The 17,134-nt window shown below is 36.2% G+C and overlaps 1 protein-coding gene across 1 annotated transcript; it reads left to right on the plus strand.

The window, feature by feature from the left end:
• Positions 1-2,212: 2,212 nt before the first annotated feature.
• On the plus strand, positions 2,213-3,145 carry LOC122743293 (olfactory receptor 4N5-like). The gene has a single exon (XM_043988147.1). It carries the CDS (start codon positions 2,213-2,215, stop codon positions 3,143-3,145), a length of 933 nt encoding a protein of 310 aa, XP_043844082.1.
• Positions 3,146-17,134: the final 13,989 nt, after the last annotated feature.

A 17,134-nucleotide genomic window follows, 5' to 3' on the forward strand; every position in this document is an offset into this window, starting at 1 on the left:
CTTCATCTATCTTTCTATTGTCAGTCTGTCTGTCTTTTGTTTTATGAAGCCACTTGTTTTATGAAACTGAAAAATCTTAACGCTAGAAGGGTAGAGCGGCAGAGTTTGTATCCTTCATCCTGAGAAATGTTCAGAAGGGGGAATGAAGACACACAAATTTGACTTCCAATGACTAATCTGCATGTATTCATCTACTCATTTGACCCTCAAAATAACTCTATGAAGTATAATGTATTTGTATTTTATAGATCTTCATTTTATAGATGAAGAAATTCATGCCAAGAGAGATTAAGCATGGGATAGGATACTTGAGAAGAAGATATAGGGTAGAGCAATACATATATTTTAATGAAGCTATAGACCATTCATCTGGGAGCAGAAGAGTCTTTGAGCTAACGGGGCTTAATCAAAGTCACATTACCATGGTAGAGGTATGATAATTGTGTAGGTAAATCTTAGACTCATAGCTCCTAGGTGTTTTGCCCAATATTATACATTATTATTAAAATAGGACTCAAGAAAATAGAATTTAGAGATAGAAGAACCCTTTAAGATCTAACAGTTTAGCCATTTTATTTTATATATAAGGAAACAAACTTCAGTCCACAGACTTCTCCAAGGCCATACGAATAAAATATAGAAGTGGAAGTTGAAACTATATCTTCTTACTCAGTATAAAAATCCAGGCAGATGCTTAGGATTCAAGGATTCTGGACATATACTAAAAAGTAGGCCAAGACAAGGAGTCAGGGACCTAAACATAAAATTTAGGAATCTAAGGCTGGGAAGGGAATCAGAATCTAGCTGTGCTCTATAAGCAGTAAACAAAAGGCAACACTAAAAATTGACCTTAATAACTGAAGCCAAATTTAGAATTTACCAGGAACCTTTTCCCCTGTAGATGTCAACGCCAGAGTATGGGCTTCCCAAAGTCCAAGGTTGAGAAAGGTGAGGAAATATTCACAGCACATAGAAAGGGGAGAGATGGACATAGAGAAGGGAAGCTTCAGACAAGATGTTTGGTAGTGGTGGTAGGTACAATCAATGAATCGTAGTTTGAAGAGGTCTTAGAAGCCATCTATTCTAATTGGTACTCCATAAGAAGTCCCTTCTACTACATTTCTAAAATATGGGTATTCAGCTATTGCTACAAGACTTCCAGGTAAAAGAAAGACATTGACTCCTGAGAAAACAAAACAAATTTTTAAAAACCTATTCCATTGTTGGACAATTGTAACTGTTATGTACAGTAGGGGATACAGTGGATAGTGTCCAACTTGGAGTCAGGAAAATGTTAGTACAAAATCTGCCTCACACTGTGTGACCCTAGAGAAATCACTTAAACATTCTCTCTGCCTATTCCTTTATCTATAAAATAGAGATAAGTAAAATCCTACCTCCCAGTGTTGTATTTTGTAAAGCATTTTGCAAGTCTTAAAATCACTATATAAATCCTAGTTATTGTTATTGTTAAGAAAACAAAAACAACAGTAATTAATAATAATAAAAACTGTTCCTTTGGTTGAAAATCCTTTGGCTTTTAAAGTCCTTACCATGGCCATTTCTTACCTTTCCAGAGTTCTTACTCCTTATATTCTCCTATGTACTTTTCAAACTGGTGCCACTGGCCTCCTTGCTATTCTTCACACTGGATTTTCCATCTCCCTGCTCTGGGCATTTTCACTTATTATCTGTCCATGCCTAGAACTCTCTCCCTCTTAATCCTAGATTTGCTGGGTTTCAAGTCTCAGCCAAAAGCCCCCTTTCTGCAAGATGCCTCTCCTGATCTCTTTTAATGTCAATGTCTTCCTTCTGCTGATTACCTCCAATTTATTACGTGTATATCTTGTTTGTACAAATTTGTTTACATGTTATCTCTTCCATTAGATTGTAAGCTTCTTAAGACCAAAACTGTATTTACCTTTTTTATATCTCCTGTGCTTAGTACAGGGCCTGGTAAATATAGGTGTCTAATAAATGCTTGTTGATTGACTGCCTCTACAAATTCACACATTGCTTCTAGTTCTGTCTTCTGAGAAATAAAGAGCAGGAATTTACCAAAGAGTTAGAACCAGCATGGTAAAACAGGCTTCCTATCTGATTAGTGCCATTAAAATACTATTTATTATTAGAAAAAAGCTATAGTATGGGAGAAAGCATTTGAATTAACTATAATAACTTTTCATCCCTCAATATTTCCCAGGTTGGGTAGATGGAGCAAGAGAACAACACAGTGACTGAATTCATTCTCCTGGGTTTAACTCAATCTCAAGAGATACAGCTTTTGGTGTTTGTACTGATCTTCTCATTCTACATGGTCATCCTTCCTGGCAATCTTCTTATTATCATCACCATCAGATCAGATCCTGCTCTCACAGCACCTCTATATTTCTTCCTGGGAAACCTGGCTTTCTTGGATGCTTCTTATTCTTTTATTGTAGCCCCCAAGATGTTGGTAGATTTCTTGTATGAGAAGAAGACCATCTCTTATCAAGGGTGTATCACCCAACTCTTCTTCTTGCATTTCCTTGGAGTTGGTGAGATGTTCCTCCTTGTGGTGATGGCTTTTGACCGCTATATTGCAATCTGCCAACCCTTACGCTATGCAGCCATCATGCGCCGCCAGGTATGCTATGTGCTGTTGCTAGCTCTGTGGGTTGGTGGTTTTGCTCATTCTATTGTGCAGGTAGCTCTCATTGTCTGCCTGCCCTTCTGTGGCCCAAACCAGCTGGACAACTTCTTCTGTGATGTCCCACAGATCATCAAGCTGGCATGCACTGACACCTTTGTAGTAGAGCTCCTGATGGTGTCCAACAGTGGACTGCTCACCCTGTTATGCTTCCTAGGTTTGCTGACATCCTATGCAGTCATCCTTTTTCGGGTTAGGGGATCTTCTTCTGAGGGGAAGAGTAAAGCTTTGTCCACTTGTACCACCCATGTTATTATCGTGTTTCTAATGTTTGGACCTGCCATCTTTATTTATACCCGCCCTTTCAAGACCTTCCCAGCAGACAAAATAGTTGCCCTCTTTCACACTGTCATCTTTCCTTTGCTGAATCCTGTGATTTATACCCTGAGAAACCAGGAAGTAAAAGCCTCTATGAGGAAGTTAGTGAATAGGCAGGTCATTTGCAGAGTAGAATGAAGAATGGAAATCTCAGGATACCTTCAGTTGGGATTCATTCACTACCACTTTGCCCTCTATTAATTTAGTGCAGAAAGTCTATTTATCCAGGGGAAGGACACAGGGTTGTAAAAGCTGGAGCATATTGTGATAATGCCATATTCATGGCTTGACCTGTTATAATATAGAATAAAGTTAATGGGTACAAGGACTTGGAGAGGTGAAGGAGAGTGGAAATTGGTCAGTTTGCTTGATAAGTATGACAAGCACTCAACTATATGTTTTGGAGAAGACTGTGGCAATTCTTAAGGAGACTTTTAAAATCCTAGCTAAGAGTTTTACTTTATCTGTCACAGGATAACATAGTAGCATGGCATGATGGTAGACTTGATATCAAGAAAACCTGTGATCAAATTCCATTTCTGATGGTTATTATCTATGTGACCGTGAACATGTTATTTACCTGCTTTAAATCTTAATTTCCCCTTCTAGAAGATAAGGATAAAACCATCAGCATCTGTCTCACATAGTTGTTCTGAGGATCAAATGAAACAATCTCTGCAAAGCAATTTGAAAACTTAAAAAAACACCTACATGCCACTTGTCCTCCTTCTCTTCCTTTTCCTTATCCTCATCACCATTATAACCATCTTGCTGCCATCATATGTAAGATGGTGCCAGTTAGTTGCTAACATAGGGCCTAAGTTCTTGAAACTGCAAATTTGGATAAACTGGACATTATGAGATCACAAATATCATACAATAAATCTGATTTATAATCAAGAGGGGAATTATAAAGATAAATAGAATTACACTCACTGTGGTTAGACATCAGTGTCTTACCTTGGAAAGAGTGATGTCCCTGGAATCAGAAGATTCAAATTTGAACTTTCTAGCCATGTGGCAAAGTAGGCCAAGTCAGGCACTTGACTTGCAGCCACTCTAGGTCTCAGGTTCTTCATCTGTAAAATGATGGGGTTAGCCTAGATTCAACAAATATTTGTTAAGTTGTATGTAGCAGGGTTATTAATGTTTTACTGATGCTTTTTTTATACCACAGTTGTTTCTTAATAAAATTCACTCATTGAATGTTGTAACAAAAAAAACCCCAGTAAAACTGATGGACAATCAATCGACATTTATTACGCATCTCCAATGTGCCAGGAAGTGTGTTAAATGCTTGTCTGATGATGTAGTCAATATCTTACTTTTATCCTGCACTCCAAATTCCTTTATGGAGAGAAGGGAAGGGTATTTTATTATCTGAACATTTAGTAAATACCTATTATATGTCTTTTCCCTCTCAAATCCGTGTCTCCACTGCCTAGTTCCTAGCAAGTTCTGGATGCCAAGTCCTAGCTAGATGCTGATCTCACCATCCCCATCCCGACTATGAAAAGAGGCAACCCAGATCTCTGCTTAGTTATGAATAGCAGGGCTCTACCCAGCAAGCAAGTGACTTCACACTGCTTGAATGAACAGGGAGTCACTATCATATCTCTGGGAAGATGGTAGAATATTGGGCCTTCCGATCTATATTGCCACAAACATAGCCTACTTTACCTGTTACTATGATCACTGGACTCAGGGGCATTGCCATCTTCCCTGATAGTACACCCTAAAGACCACCTAGCCTTTATCTCTGCCCTACAGATAAAACTCTTAGATGAATTGTCTTGCCTAATTGGAAAGTGAGCTCCTTGAGAACAAGGACTGCCATGTTTTTTCCCCTGGTATCCCTAGTGCTTCACTTATACTAAGTGCTTTAAAATGCTTTTCTATTCCATTCCATTAAGTTAGAGGTCCTTCCCAAACACACATACACACACACTCACACACACACACACACACACACACACAGACACACACGCACACACGCAGAAATTTCTAAAACTCTGTTCTAGGTATTAGATGCCCCCTTATATCCAGTCCTGCTTGGTGTAGTGTACAAAGCCTTGGACTTGGAATCAGGAAGACCTGAATTTTTTGAATTCTGTCTCAGACACTGTGTGATCCCAGGCAAATTACTAGGCAAATTACTTAATCTCTCTAAGTCTCAGATTTTTTTACCTGTAAAATAAGGGCAATAATGGAACTTATTTGAAAAGGTTGTTGTGAAGATTAAAAAGAATACATACAAAAAAAAAAGAATACATACAAAACAGTTAAAAAAAAAAACAAACCTTAACATGCCATAAAATTTTAACTAGTTTGGTGGTTCTAAGGTTTTGACCCTGAAATGAATTCAGTGAGTATTACAAAGTAGAGAAAAGATATAACAATACTTAGCTCTCAAAGAAGACTTGCATTTATTTATTCTATTTTTCATATTTCTGAGCAGCTTTAACAGACTTATATATAGTTTATTCTGTCAGGATTGTTACAGTTTATAATGAGCTCTGCCATACTTACAGAATCACAGAGTACTAGAGCTAAGGTACCTTATAAATCAACTAATCCAATCACCTTATGTTATAGGTAATTTTAAAAAAATATAAGGCTTAAAGAGAGTTAAAAGGGTTACTGAGGGTCTCTGTTTTCTTCAGCGTCAGAAGCAGGACTAGTCCCTTATGCTCAACCTTCAGCTTTTCCCACCACTGTACACTGGTTCTATAGTTTCCCCCCCCCCAGGGGATAGAGGGTTAAGTGACTTGCCAAGGGTCACACAGCTAGTAAGTGTCAAGTGTCTGAGACTGGATTTAAACTTAGGTCCTCCTGAATCCAGGGCTGCTACTTTATCTACTACATCACCAAGCTGCCCCCTATAGTTATTTTTTTTTTGGTTGGGCAATGAGGGTTAAGTGATGTGCCCATGGTCACATAGTTAGTAAGTGTCAAGTGTCTGAGGTCATATTTGAACTCAGGTCCTCCTGAATCCAGGGCCGGTGCCTTTTCCACTACGCCACCTAGCTGCCCCTATAGTTATTTTTAACACAATAAACATTTACTAATGTTGACATGCTAGGTTATGAGGATACAAACAAATGACTAATAACAACAACATAGCACCTGCCTTTAAGAGCCCTGCTTTTGTAGAAGTTTTATATAAAATATAATGTGGTAAAAGAAAAGATGTACAGAGAACATACACTGAGAAAATTTGAGGAGAAGCCACTTGGAGGTGGAGAATCCTTCATTAACAGAGGTGACTCTTGAAGTAACTTAGTTACTTGACCCTATTATTTTCTTCATTTAAAGGGCACAATTCTATAATTAGTCAGAAATATGTCACCACCACCTAAAACTTGCCTAATAAGTTTTTAGGATGATTTCTTTAGGCTTCAGATTGATTGATTGATTGATTGATTTTTGTGAGGCAACTGGGGTTAAGTGACTTGCCCAGGGTCATACAGCTAGTAAGTGTTAAGTATCTGAGGCCAGATTTGAACTCAGGTCCTCCTGACTCCAGAGCCAGTGCTCTATCCACTGCGCCAGCTAGCTGCTCCTAGATTTATTTTTAACACAGATCCTAATAGAACAATCCCTATTTACAAAATCTCAATAACTTCAACATTCTTTCCCAGATTCATGCTTGTATTTCCTGCTTTTAATTACCCATCATACTATATGTGCTCATATTTAAGTCAACAATTAAAAAAAAATTAAACACAGAATGGTGCGATCTAATAGGATTGAGCCTTCTCCTTCAGAGTCCTTGAAACTGATAGGACCTGAGATGGTGAGGAAAGGGAGTTGAATTGAAGAATTTGTCTTCGTTCAGATATTTTTATTTCATACATAACTTTAGTTGTCTATAGTAATGCAACAAAAGTATTGGAGGCTGAAAGAGAGAGCATTTCTATTTTCAAAGCTTTCCAAAGGAGAAGTATCCAATGTTGGCCTGAGTAGTCAATTTCAGGACATCACAACTATTGAAACCAATAAAATTAGACATTCATTTTTATACCCAACTTCAGTCATTCCTGTTTGAGTAAAATTCCCTTTCCTCCTGATTTCACCTTCATGAAAAGAAAATATGTACATATATTAGTGAAAAGGAGAGTCAGTTTCTCTAGTGCATATCAAGGTAGATCACTTCAAAACCCTTGGACATGAACAGTTTTACATTAAAAAAAAAACAAAAAAAAATTCCCCAAACCTCAAATTGTACTTGGGAAATGTGTTAGTAAGAGAGAGGGACCAAGGAAACATTCCTTTCTACTGTACATTGAGAGGGAAGAAAGGGGATTTGTAATTTATACATATTATGTCCAGTCATAACCACCTCCACTGAAATTCTCAGGAGCTGTATCATAAACCTGATATGCTACAGATGAAGAAAATGAGGTCTGGTGAAATAAAACCTCTTACCTAAAGCTATACCTGTGGTGAGTAACAGAGCTAGAACTTAAAGTTCGGTCTTAAGAGTTCATATCTAATCTTGTTTAGTCATTTTCAGTCATGTCTGACTCTTTGTGGCTCCTTTTGAGGTACTCTTGGCAAATATACAGGAGTGGTTTGCCATTTCCTTCTCCAGTTCATTTTACAGATGAGGAAACTGAGGCAAAGAGAGTTCAGTGAATTGCCCAGGGTGACAGAGCTAGTGTCTGAGGTTAGATTTGAACTCAGGTCTTCCTGACACCAGGCCCAGATCTCTATCCACTGCACCAACTAGCTGCCCAGAGTGGTTGGTAATTTCTTTCTCCAGTAGAATAAGGCAAACAGAGGTTAAGTGATGTCCAGGGTAATAAAAAGTGAGTGCCTGAGACTGAATTTGAATTCAGGTTTTCCTGACTCCAGGCCCATGTTCTATCTACTGAGCCTAGCTGCCTCCATATCTCGAACTTATTTCCAATTCATTATGTCTCAGCAACCTTTCCACTGAAAGCCATGCTATCATTCCACTTTGTTGGGTTTGAGGTGAATCTTCAAAAATGTTTTAATTTGCAATTCTTTTATTGGCATGGGTTTAAGTCTGGCCTCTGCCACATGCTAGATGTGTGACCCTAGACCAAGTCTTATATCTCTCAGGGCTTTAGGCAATTCTCTGAGACCAGAAGTCATAGAGAAGCAGCTGAGCAGCATTGAGTAAGGGAATTTCTTCAGCTGGGAATCTCCTATATTATTGAAACCACATGTTGAGCCCCCAACTGTGTCTTAAACTCCATATTAGTGATTTGGAACAATATTTCATTTGATTGTTATAGAGAACTTGAGAACTCTTTTGAGCACTCATCCATCAGGAAATGATTTTTAGTCTTACATGTTTATGTTTTTCTATATGTTTTGGATGTTGCCTTAGAAGAAAATTTGACAAAAAAAAAATTTCCCTATCTACAATTTTTTTAAATCTTGGTTTCATTAATCTTTTTCATGTAAAAACCTTTCTCAATTTCATTGTCTATTTTCTCTGTTGAAGAATTTTCTCACTCCATAAAGTTATGAAAGAACATCATTCATTTTCCTCTAATTTTATGCAGACTTTTTTTGGTCCAGATTAAAACGAGACTATCAGCTATGTTATCCTAAGCATTAAGCCTCTTTTCAGCCTCTGTTTGAATTAGCTTTTTTCAGCTGCTATAGCAAGCTTTTGATTCAAGTTTTACATTTGGTTATATTAAAATTTAAATTTAAATATTTAAAATTTGGCTCAAGTTTCTAGACTCCCAATATTTTTGAATGTTGAGGTCTTCCAATATAATAGTTAAGACACCTACAGCATCATCACCAACATCACCAAATGTGACAAGTATACCATCTATATTTTTATTAAAGCCATGAATAAAAATATTAAACAACACATGGTCAAGGATAGCTCTCTAGGGCACTCCACTATGGACTTCTTTCCAAGTGGACATTGAGCCATGACTTTGGGTATAGCCACTTGAACATATCCCCATATAAGTTCTATGATATATCCCGTATCTCCAAATCCTTTTGCACAGGAATAGCATATTCTAGATTTACAGTAAATACTACTTCAGTAGGAAATTCTAGAGCTTTGCTAGGAAAGAAATACAGTTCACTGAGCTAGATAGAAACTCCACTCCCTTTGCTTTAAAAAAAAATAATAAACTTTTTTATTTAAAGTTTTGAGTTTCAAATTTTATCCTTCCTTCCATCCCTCCCCTCGCCCATCCCTGAGCCAGTAAGCAATCAGATATAGGGTATACATGTGCAATTATGTAAAACATTACCATATTAGTCATTTTGTAAAAGAACACTTGAATAAAAGAAAAAAATTAAAGAAAGTGAAAAATAGCATGCTTCAGTCTGTGTTCAATCAATATCAGTTCTTTCTTTGGAGGTGGATAGTATACTTCATCATTGGTCCTTTGGGACTGTCTTGGATCATTGTATTGCTGAAATGCATTCACAGTTCCTCATCCAACAATATTTCTGTCACTGTGCACAACGTTCTCCTGGTTCTTCTTATTTTACTATATATCAGTTCATATAAGTCTTTCCAGACTTTTCTGAAATCATCCTGATTGTCATTTCTTATAACACAATAATACTCCATAACAATCATCTATCATAGCTTTTTCAGACATTCTCCAATTGATGGGCATTCCTTTGATTTCCAATTCTTAGCCACCCCCAAAAAGAGCTGCTATAAATATTTTTGTATGAATAAGTCTTTCTTTCTTTTGGGGGTATCTTTGGGACATATACTTAGCAGTGGTATTGCTGGATCAAAGCGTATACAGTTTTACAGCCCTTTGGGCATAATTTCAAATTGCTTTCCAGAATGTTTGGATCTTTTCACAACTCAGCCAACAATGGATTAATGTTCCAGTTTTCCCATGTCCCCTCCAACATCCGATGTTTTCCTTTTTTGTTATATTTGTCACTCTGATAGGTGTGAGATGGTACCTCAGAGTTGTTTTAATTCACATTTCTCTGATCAGTAGTGATCTAGAGCATTTTTTCATATGACTATAGATAGCTTTGATTTCTTTATCTGAAAATTGCCTGTTCATGTCCTTTGACCATTTGTCAATTGAGGAATAACTTGTATTTTTACAAATTTGACTCAGTTCTCTGTATATTTGAGAAATGAGGCCTTTTTCAGAAATACTTGTTTCAAAACTTCTTTCCCAGTTTTCTGCTTTCCTTATAATCTTGGTTATATCAGTTTTGTTTGTGCAAAAGCTTTTTAATTTTATAGAATCAAAATTATTTATTTTACATTTTGTACTGTTCTCTATATCTTTTTTGGTCCTAACTTCTTCCTCTGTCCATAAATATGACAGATAAATTATTCCATGCTCTCTTAATTTGCTTTATGTGTAAATCATGTACCCATTTTGACCTAAGTATAACATCATATCATCTTCAAAGAGTGATAGTTTTGTTTCCTCATGTTGCTTTTTGAAAATCAGGGTATTTGCCTTTCTCGAACCTTGTACTAAATCGATTCTCAACCATATTTCAAAGATCCTGACAGTGGCTCAGCCATCACATTTGCTAGTTATTTCAGTAATATTAGTAAGTAGTTGGTTGAGATTGATATTAGCAAGAACTCTGAATTCTCCCTCTGATATTTACTAGCTATGTTACCATGGGCAAGTCATTTAAACTCTGTGATACTCAGTTTCCTCATCTATAAAATGGGAATAATAGTAATCCCTGTAGTATTTTATCTTAGAGACAGCATGGTAGAATGGATAAAGAGCTGACATCTCAGTTGGGAAGACCAAAGTGCAAGTTCTGCTTTTGACATAGTTATTTTGTGACCTAGGGAAAGTAATTTAACCACTTACTATCCTTAATTGACTCTTTAAGATCATATTTTGGAGAGCAGGTGGTAATCTTTATTAGCATGAATCCACAGATTTGATATCCCCACCCCTCCCTCAAAAAATAGGCTTCACAAAAGTATGGTATGGCTCAAATGAGATAATGTATATCAAGGGCTTTGGAAACTTATTTTTTTAGCTTTACCAAGTTTGGATTCCTTTTTAGTTTGAAGAATAAACATTTACTAGGCTATAACAATTTGTGATTTTCCCTTTTTCCAAACTGGAAAGCTAAGAAATGTTGTTTATATTGGTCTCAGAAATCTTGTGACATTTCTTTATCTTGATCTTTCAATATATTTTTTATTTATTTAGAATTTATTTTTCCTCAGTTACATATAAAAACAATTGTAACATCAATGTTTAAAACTTTGTGTTCAAAATTCTCTTCCTTCTTCCCTTCCCACACTCACCTCTCTTTTAAGAAGGCAAGCAATTCAATATAAGTTATACATGTGTAGTCATGCAAAACATTTCCATATTAGGCTGTGAAAGAAAACAGACAAAAAGTACCTCAAGAAAAATAAAGTTAAAAAAGTATGCTTCAATCTGTATTCAGACACCATCAGTTCTTTCTCTGGAGATGGATCACATTTTTTCATCATATTTCCTTCAGAGTTGTCTTGTATCATTGTATTGCTGAAAATAGCCAAGTCATTCATTGCTCATCATCTTACAATCTTGCTGTTATTTTGTACACAGTACATTTAACTTTGCATTAGCTCATGTAAGTCTTTCCAAGTTTTTTCTGAGAGCATCCTGCTAATCATTTCTTATAGCACAATAGTGTTTTATCATAATCACATATCACAATTTGTTCAGCCATTCCCCAATTGATTGACCTCCCCTCAATTTCAAATTCTTTGGCACTAGAAAAGAGTTGCTATAAATATTTTCGTACATATGGGTCCTTTAATTTTTAGAAAAACTCTTTTTGGATACCGAACTAGTAGTGCTATTGCTAGGTCAAAGTGTATGCATGGTTTTATAGCCCTTTGGCCATGGTTTCTAATTGCTCCACAGAATGGCTGAATCAGTTTACAAGTCCAACAGTGCATTAATATCTCATTTTCCCCACATTCTCCACAAAATTTGTCACTTTCCTATGCTGTCCTATTATCCAATCCAATAGGAATGAGGTAGTATCCCAGAATTGTTTTGACTTGTGTCTTTGTAATCAATATTGATAGCATTTTTATATGGCTATAGATAGTTTCATTTCATCTGAAAATTGTTCATATCTTTCAGTAATATTAGTAAGTAGTTGGTGGAGATTGATATTAACAAGAACTCTAAATTCTCCCTCTGACATTTACTAGCTATGTTGCCATGGGCAAGTCATTTATCAATTGGGAACTGGCTCTTATTTATTTATTTATTTATTTATTTGTTTGTTTGTTTGTTTGTTTGTTTATTTATTGTGGGGTAATGGGAGTTAAGTGACTTGCCCAGGGTCACACAGCTAGTGTCAAGTGTCTGAGGCTGGATTTGAACTCAGGTACTTCTGAATCCAGGGCTGGTGCTTTATCCACTGTGCCACCCAGCTGCCCCAGGAAACTGGCTCTTATTTTAATAAATTTGATTCAGTTCTATATGTGTTTGAGAAATTAGGCCTTTATCAGACAAACTTGGTTCAAAATTTTTTTCAGTTACTATTCCTAACCACATTTCCCTCCATCCTATTCCCTCCCCACACCATTTACTCTATTCTTTATCTCCTTTCACCCTGTCCCTCCTCAAAAGTATTTTGTTTATGACTGCCCCCTCGGCCAATCTTCCCTACCTTGTATCATCACCCTTTTATCCCATTCCCCTCTAACTTTCCTGCAGAGCAAGATAGGCTTTTATACAGAATTGAATATGTGTATTATTCCCTCTTTGAGCCAATTCTGATGAGAATAAGGTTCAGTTACTCTCTGGCACCTCCCCCATGTTCTTCTCCATCATGTAAGTTTTTTCTTGCTTCTTTTATGAGAGATACTTTACCCCATTCCACCTCTCCCTTTCCTTTTTTCCCAGTGCATTCCTCTCTCACCCCTTAATTTTATTTTTTAAAGATATCATTCCTTCATATTCAACTTCTATCTAAATATACTCCATCCAACTTCCCTAATAATGAGAAAGTTCTTATGAGTTACAAGTATAATCATCCTATGTAGGAATGTAAGCAGTTTAACCTTTTAATATCCCTTATGATTTCTTTTCCCTGTTTACCTTTTTATGTTTCTCTAGGGTCTTGTATTTGAAAGTCAAATTTTCTATTCAGCTCATGTCTTTTTGTCAAGGATTCCTGAAAGTCCTCTCTGTCAAGGACTGTCCATTTTTCCCCCTGAAGGATTATATTTAGTTTTTTCTTGGTAGGTGATTCTTGGTTGTAATCCCAGTTCCTTTGCCCTCCAGATTATCATTTTCCAAGCCCTCTGATTCTTTAATGTAGAAGTTGATAAATCTTGTGTTATCCTGAGTGTGGCTCCACAACACTTGAATTGTTTCTTCATGGCTACTTGCAATATTTTCTCCTTGACCTGGGAGCTCTGGAATTTGGCTATAATATTCCTGGGAGTTTCCATTTTAGGATCAATTTCAGGTGGTGATGGGTAGATTCTTTTAATTTCTTTTCTTTTCTTTTCTTTTTTTTTTGGAGGGCAATGAGGGTTAAGTGACTTGCCCAGGGTCACACAGCTGGTAAGTGTCAAGTGTCTGAGGCCGGATTTGAATTCAGTTCCTCCTGAATCCAGTGCCGGTGTTTTATCCAATGTACCACCTAGCTCCCAAATTCTTTCTATTTCTATATTATCTTCTGATTGTAGAATATCAGCACAATTTTCCCTGAGAATTTCTTGGAAGGTAATTAATATTTAGGCTCTATTTTTGGTCATGGCTTTCAGGTAGTACAATAATTTTCAAATTATCTCTCTTGGATCTATTTTCCAGATCTGTTGTTTTTCCAATGAGATGTTTCAAATTGCCTTCTATTTTTCATTCTTTTGGTTTTGTTTTATTATTTCTTGATTTCTCATACATTCATTAGCTTCTCTTTGTTCAATCTTAATTTTTAAGGAGTTATTTTCTTCAGAGAGCTTTTGTACCTCCTTTTTCTATTTGGCCAATTTGGCTTTTCCAGAGATTCTTTTCCTCATTGGCTTTTTGTACCTCTTTTACCATTTGGCCTAGTCTGTTTTTTTCAGATGTTATTTTCTTCAGTATTTTTGTGTCTCCTTTACCAAGCTATTGACTTTTTTTTCATAATTTTCTTATATTACTCTCATTTATATTTCCATTTTTCCTCTCTCTCTCTTATTTTGTTATCAAAATCCTTTGTGAGCACTTCTATGGCCTAAGAGCAATTCATATTTATTGGAATCTTTGGATATAGGAGCTTTGACATTGTTTTCTTCTGAGAGTGCATTTTGATCTTCCTTGTCACCATAGAAACTTTCTATGGTCAGGATTTTTTTCTGTTTGCTCATTTTCCCAGGCTATTTCTTGACTTTTAACTCTTTGTTAAAGTGGACCACGGCTTCCAGGGTGGAGAGTGCATTGACCCAAGTTTCACAGGGTTTGTGCAACTGTTCCAAGACATACTTCTAGGGATTTGTAAATTTTCAGTTCTTTCAAGGTCATATTATTTAAGACAGGCATGTTTACTACTCTCCTGGCCTGTGCTCTGGTCTGAAAGCAACCACTAGCCTAATTTTCTTCCCTGGAACTATAAACAAAGTCCAACTTCACTGTGGCTGCAAGCTCTGGTGTGCTAGTACTCTTCCCCAGCCTGAGACTACCACTCAAGACCATGATCTAGATCCAAGTATAGGCAAAACAACATAGTTCTGCCTCAGTGCTAGTAAAAAGACCCCTGTAATCTTCTTGGAGCAATCGTGTTTTGAGTTTGAGAGCTTACTCCCTGTAATCTTCTTCTGGGTAATTGATCAACCTCCTTACTTTCTGTGGGCTGGGTTCCAGAAGCAGTTCCTGCTGCTCCTGCTATTTTGGAAACTTTAAAATGACTTGCAAGTGCACTTTATTTAGCTAGGCTGATTCTCAGGAAGCAGATGTAGGGTATCATGGAGACTGCATTAGAAGCTTTCTGGATTTCTAGCTTGCTATGAATTACCTTGGCTTGCAATACACTGGAATGATCTTTCAAAACTCAAAGTCACTTCCAAGAAAGAATGAGGCATCAGAGCAATAGTTTTGGGGAGAATGTCCCTGCTAGTGAAGAAAAGCAAGACATCAATCAAAAACTTCATTTCTGATCACCTTGATCCTCACAGCCCTTAAATCTTTGATTCTGATCTCTATTCTGAGCCTTAAATACACATGTTCAGGTGCATTTGGCTATCTCTATCTGGATGTCTATTCTATCATCATTTCAAAGTCCAATGGCTGGTCTTCATTCTGCCAATTTAGTGATACAATTTATAATGTTATATATACATAGAAGATATAAATGTTAACTATTACTACTATTATTAACATTGAAAATTTTGTTTTTCCTGTATTTAACATTGGACTAAGATTAGCTACCTAATCTTGACATTGGATGGGATTTGGATTTCAACAGCAAAAGTTATTTTTATAAACAGGACATGGTATAGTCTCAGATATTTAATTGGAAAATAATCACCTTAATATCCCCAATGTGACACAATTGGAAAAAATCAATAATTTTCAACGAGCTTTCAGATACATTGTCATATTTGACCATCCCATAAATTGATTAAGGCAGATATCATTATCCATATTTTATAGATGAAGAATTTGAAACTCAGAAAGATGAAAGGACTTGTCCAAGATCACATATCTATTTTTCTGTCTTTTTCTATCCCTGATTTCATAATAGTATTATGTCACGCTATTAGGGACTATTATTTCTAAGTATATTTTCATTTTTATAATCTTCAAAGAATTTGGGGACTTAACTCATTGTCATTTCTAAGTTGAGTAAGTATGCTTTCCATATCATTATTCTAGTCACTGATGAAATATTAAATGTGAAAAAAAAGTTGACCCAGTGGGATACCATAAGGCATTTCAATAAGTATATATTCCTTACAAAGATCTGGCTTAGGTCTTTGTCTAATGGAGCTCAAACTGCCATTCTAATAACTCCCATTGCAAGTATTCTTCAGGGTTGAGTTATCCCCAGATACCCAAAGGACAATTTCCATTATGTCACAAGTAAGTAGGATGGATTTAGGAATCTAAGGGGAGGCACAAAAGGAAAACAAATATTTAAAAGCAAACTCATAGGCCATCAGTGTGGGACCACTGCCATGTCTTCAGAGCAAAGCTGATAATCTCTATATGAAGAGACCAGGAGACTCAGGTGCGAAATTTCTGATTATCCATATGAAAACATAACTGGGAAATAGGAATAGTAAGTAACAAATATTATTGAATTAGAAAGGGCTGTATGAGGGGATATTTGCTGATAGCATGCATTAGAATGGAGGTCAGAGTTATTGCAAGGAATAAGTCTGTGTGTAAGGTGTAATTTTAGAGGTCCTTTCCAGATATCCTTACCTCTGTCAACTATCTACATCACATCTTATCCAGGTGTTTAGTATTTCTTTTACAGGGGTCAAAACCTTTCATTCTATAACATAGATGAGACACCTAATGTAAATTCTTTGAAGAGAGGTAACGTGCCAATTAATGTTAAAGAATATATTATTAACATAAGATACTAACCTTTAGTATCTTTTGATAGGAAGAAGAAGGTGAAAAAAACAAACACACCGCTGAAGATCACTTGAATTTATAAGATAAAAACGGAGGGGAGAGGCTCCAGGGGCAGGGAGAGGACAACACGCAAAAAAAATGAGACTTTGCATTTTTTTTTAACCATTTAGACATATTATCTTATTTGAGCCTCCCAACAGCCATTTGTAAAAAGTAGTACATGTATTTTATAGATTCCCATTTTACTTATGAGGGAAAAAAACTGAGATTAAAAAAAATTAAGAATGGGATACCTTGAAGAAAAAGTATAGTAGGGTATTTCTTAAACTGGTTGAGTCTCTAGACCTTTGTACTAGGGCAAAATTTTCTTTGATCCACCTACTATACTTGACAAAGACTGGGAAACAAAAACAAGAAATAAGACTCATTTAAAAGTGAATAAGAAAAAAAGTGGAAAGGAATTAAGATAAGACTTTTATTGAGAACCAGTGAGAAAGAGTTATTAAAAAAGGATGGAGAAAAGTGATAGAAAGTTTAGGAATGAAGAATGAAGTGAAAAGTAAGAGATCTAGAGATAAAGGGA

This window comes from Dromiciops gliroides, chromosome 2 (assembly GCF_019393635.1).
Source record: "Dromiciops gliroides isolate mDroGli1 chromosome 2, mDroGli1.pri, whole genome shotgun sequence".
Taxonomy (NCBI): Eukaryota; Metazoa; Chordata; class Mammalia; order Microbiotheria; family Microbiotheriidae; genus Dromiciops; species Dromiciops gliroides.

What these genes read in the sequence shown, in the direction of transcription:
- LOC122743293 (XM_043988147.1), top strand. Translation starts at nt 2,213, where the DNA reads ATGGAGCAAGAGAACAACACAGTGACTGAATTCATTCTCCTGGGTTTA.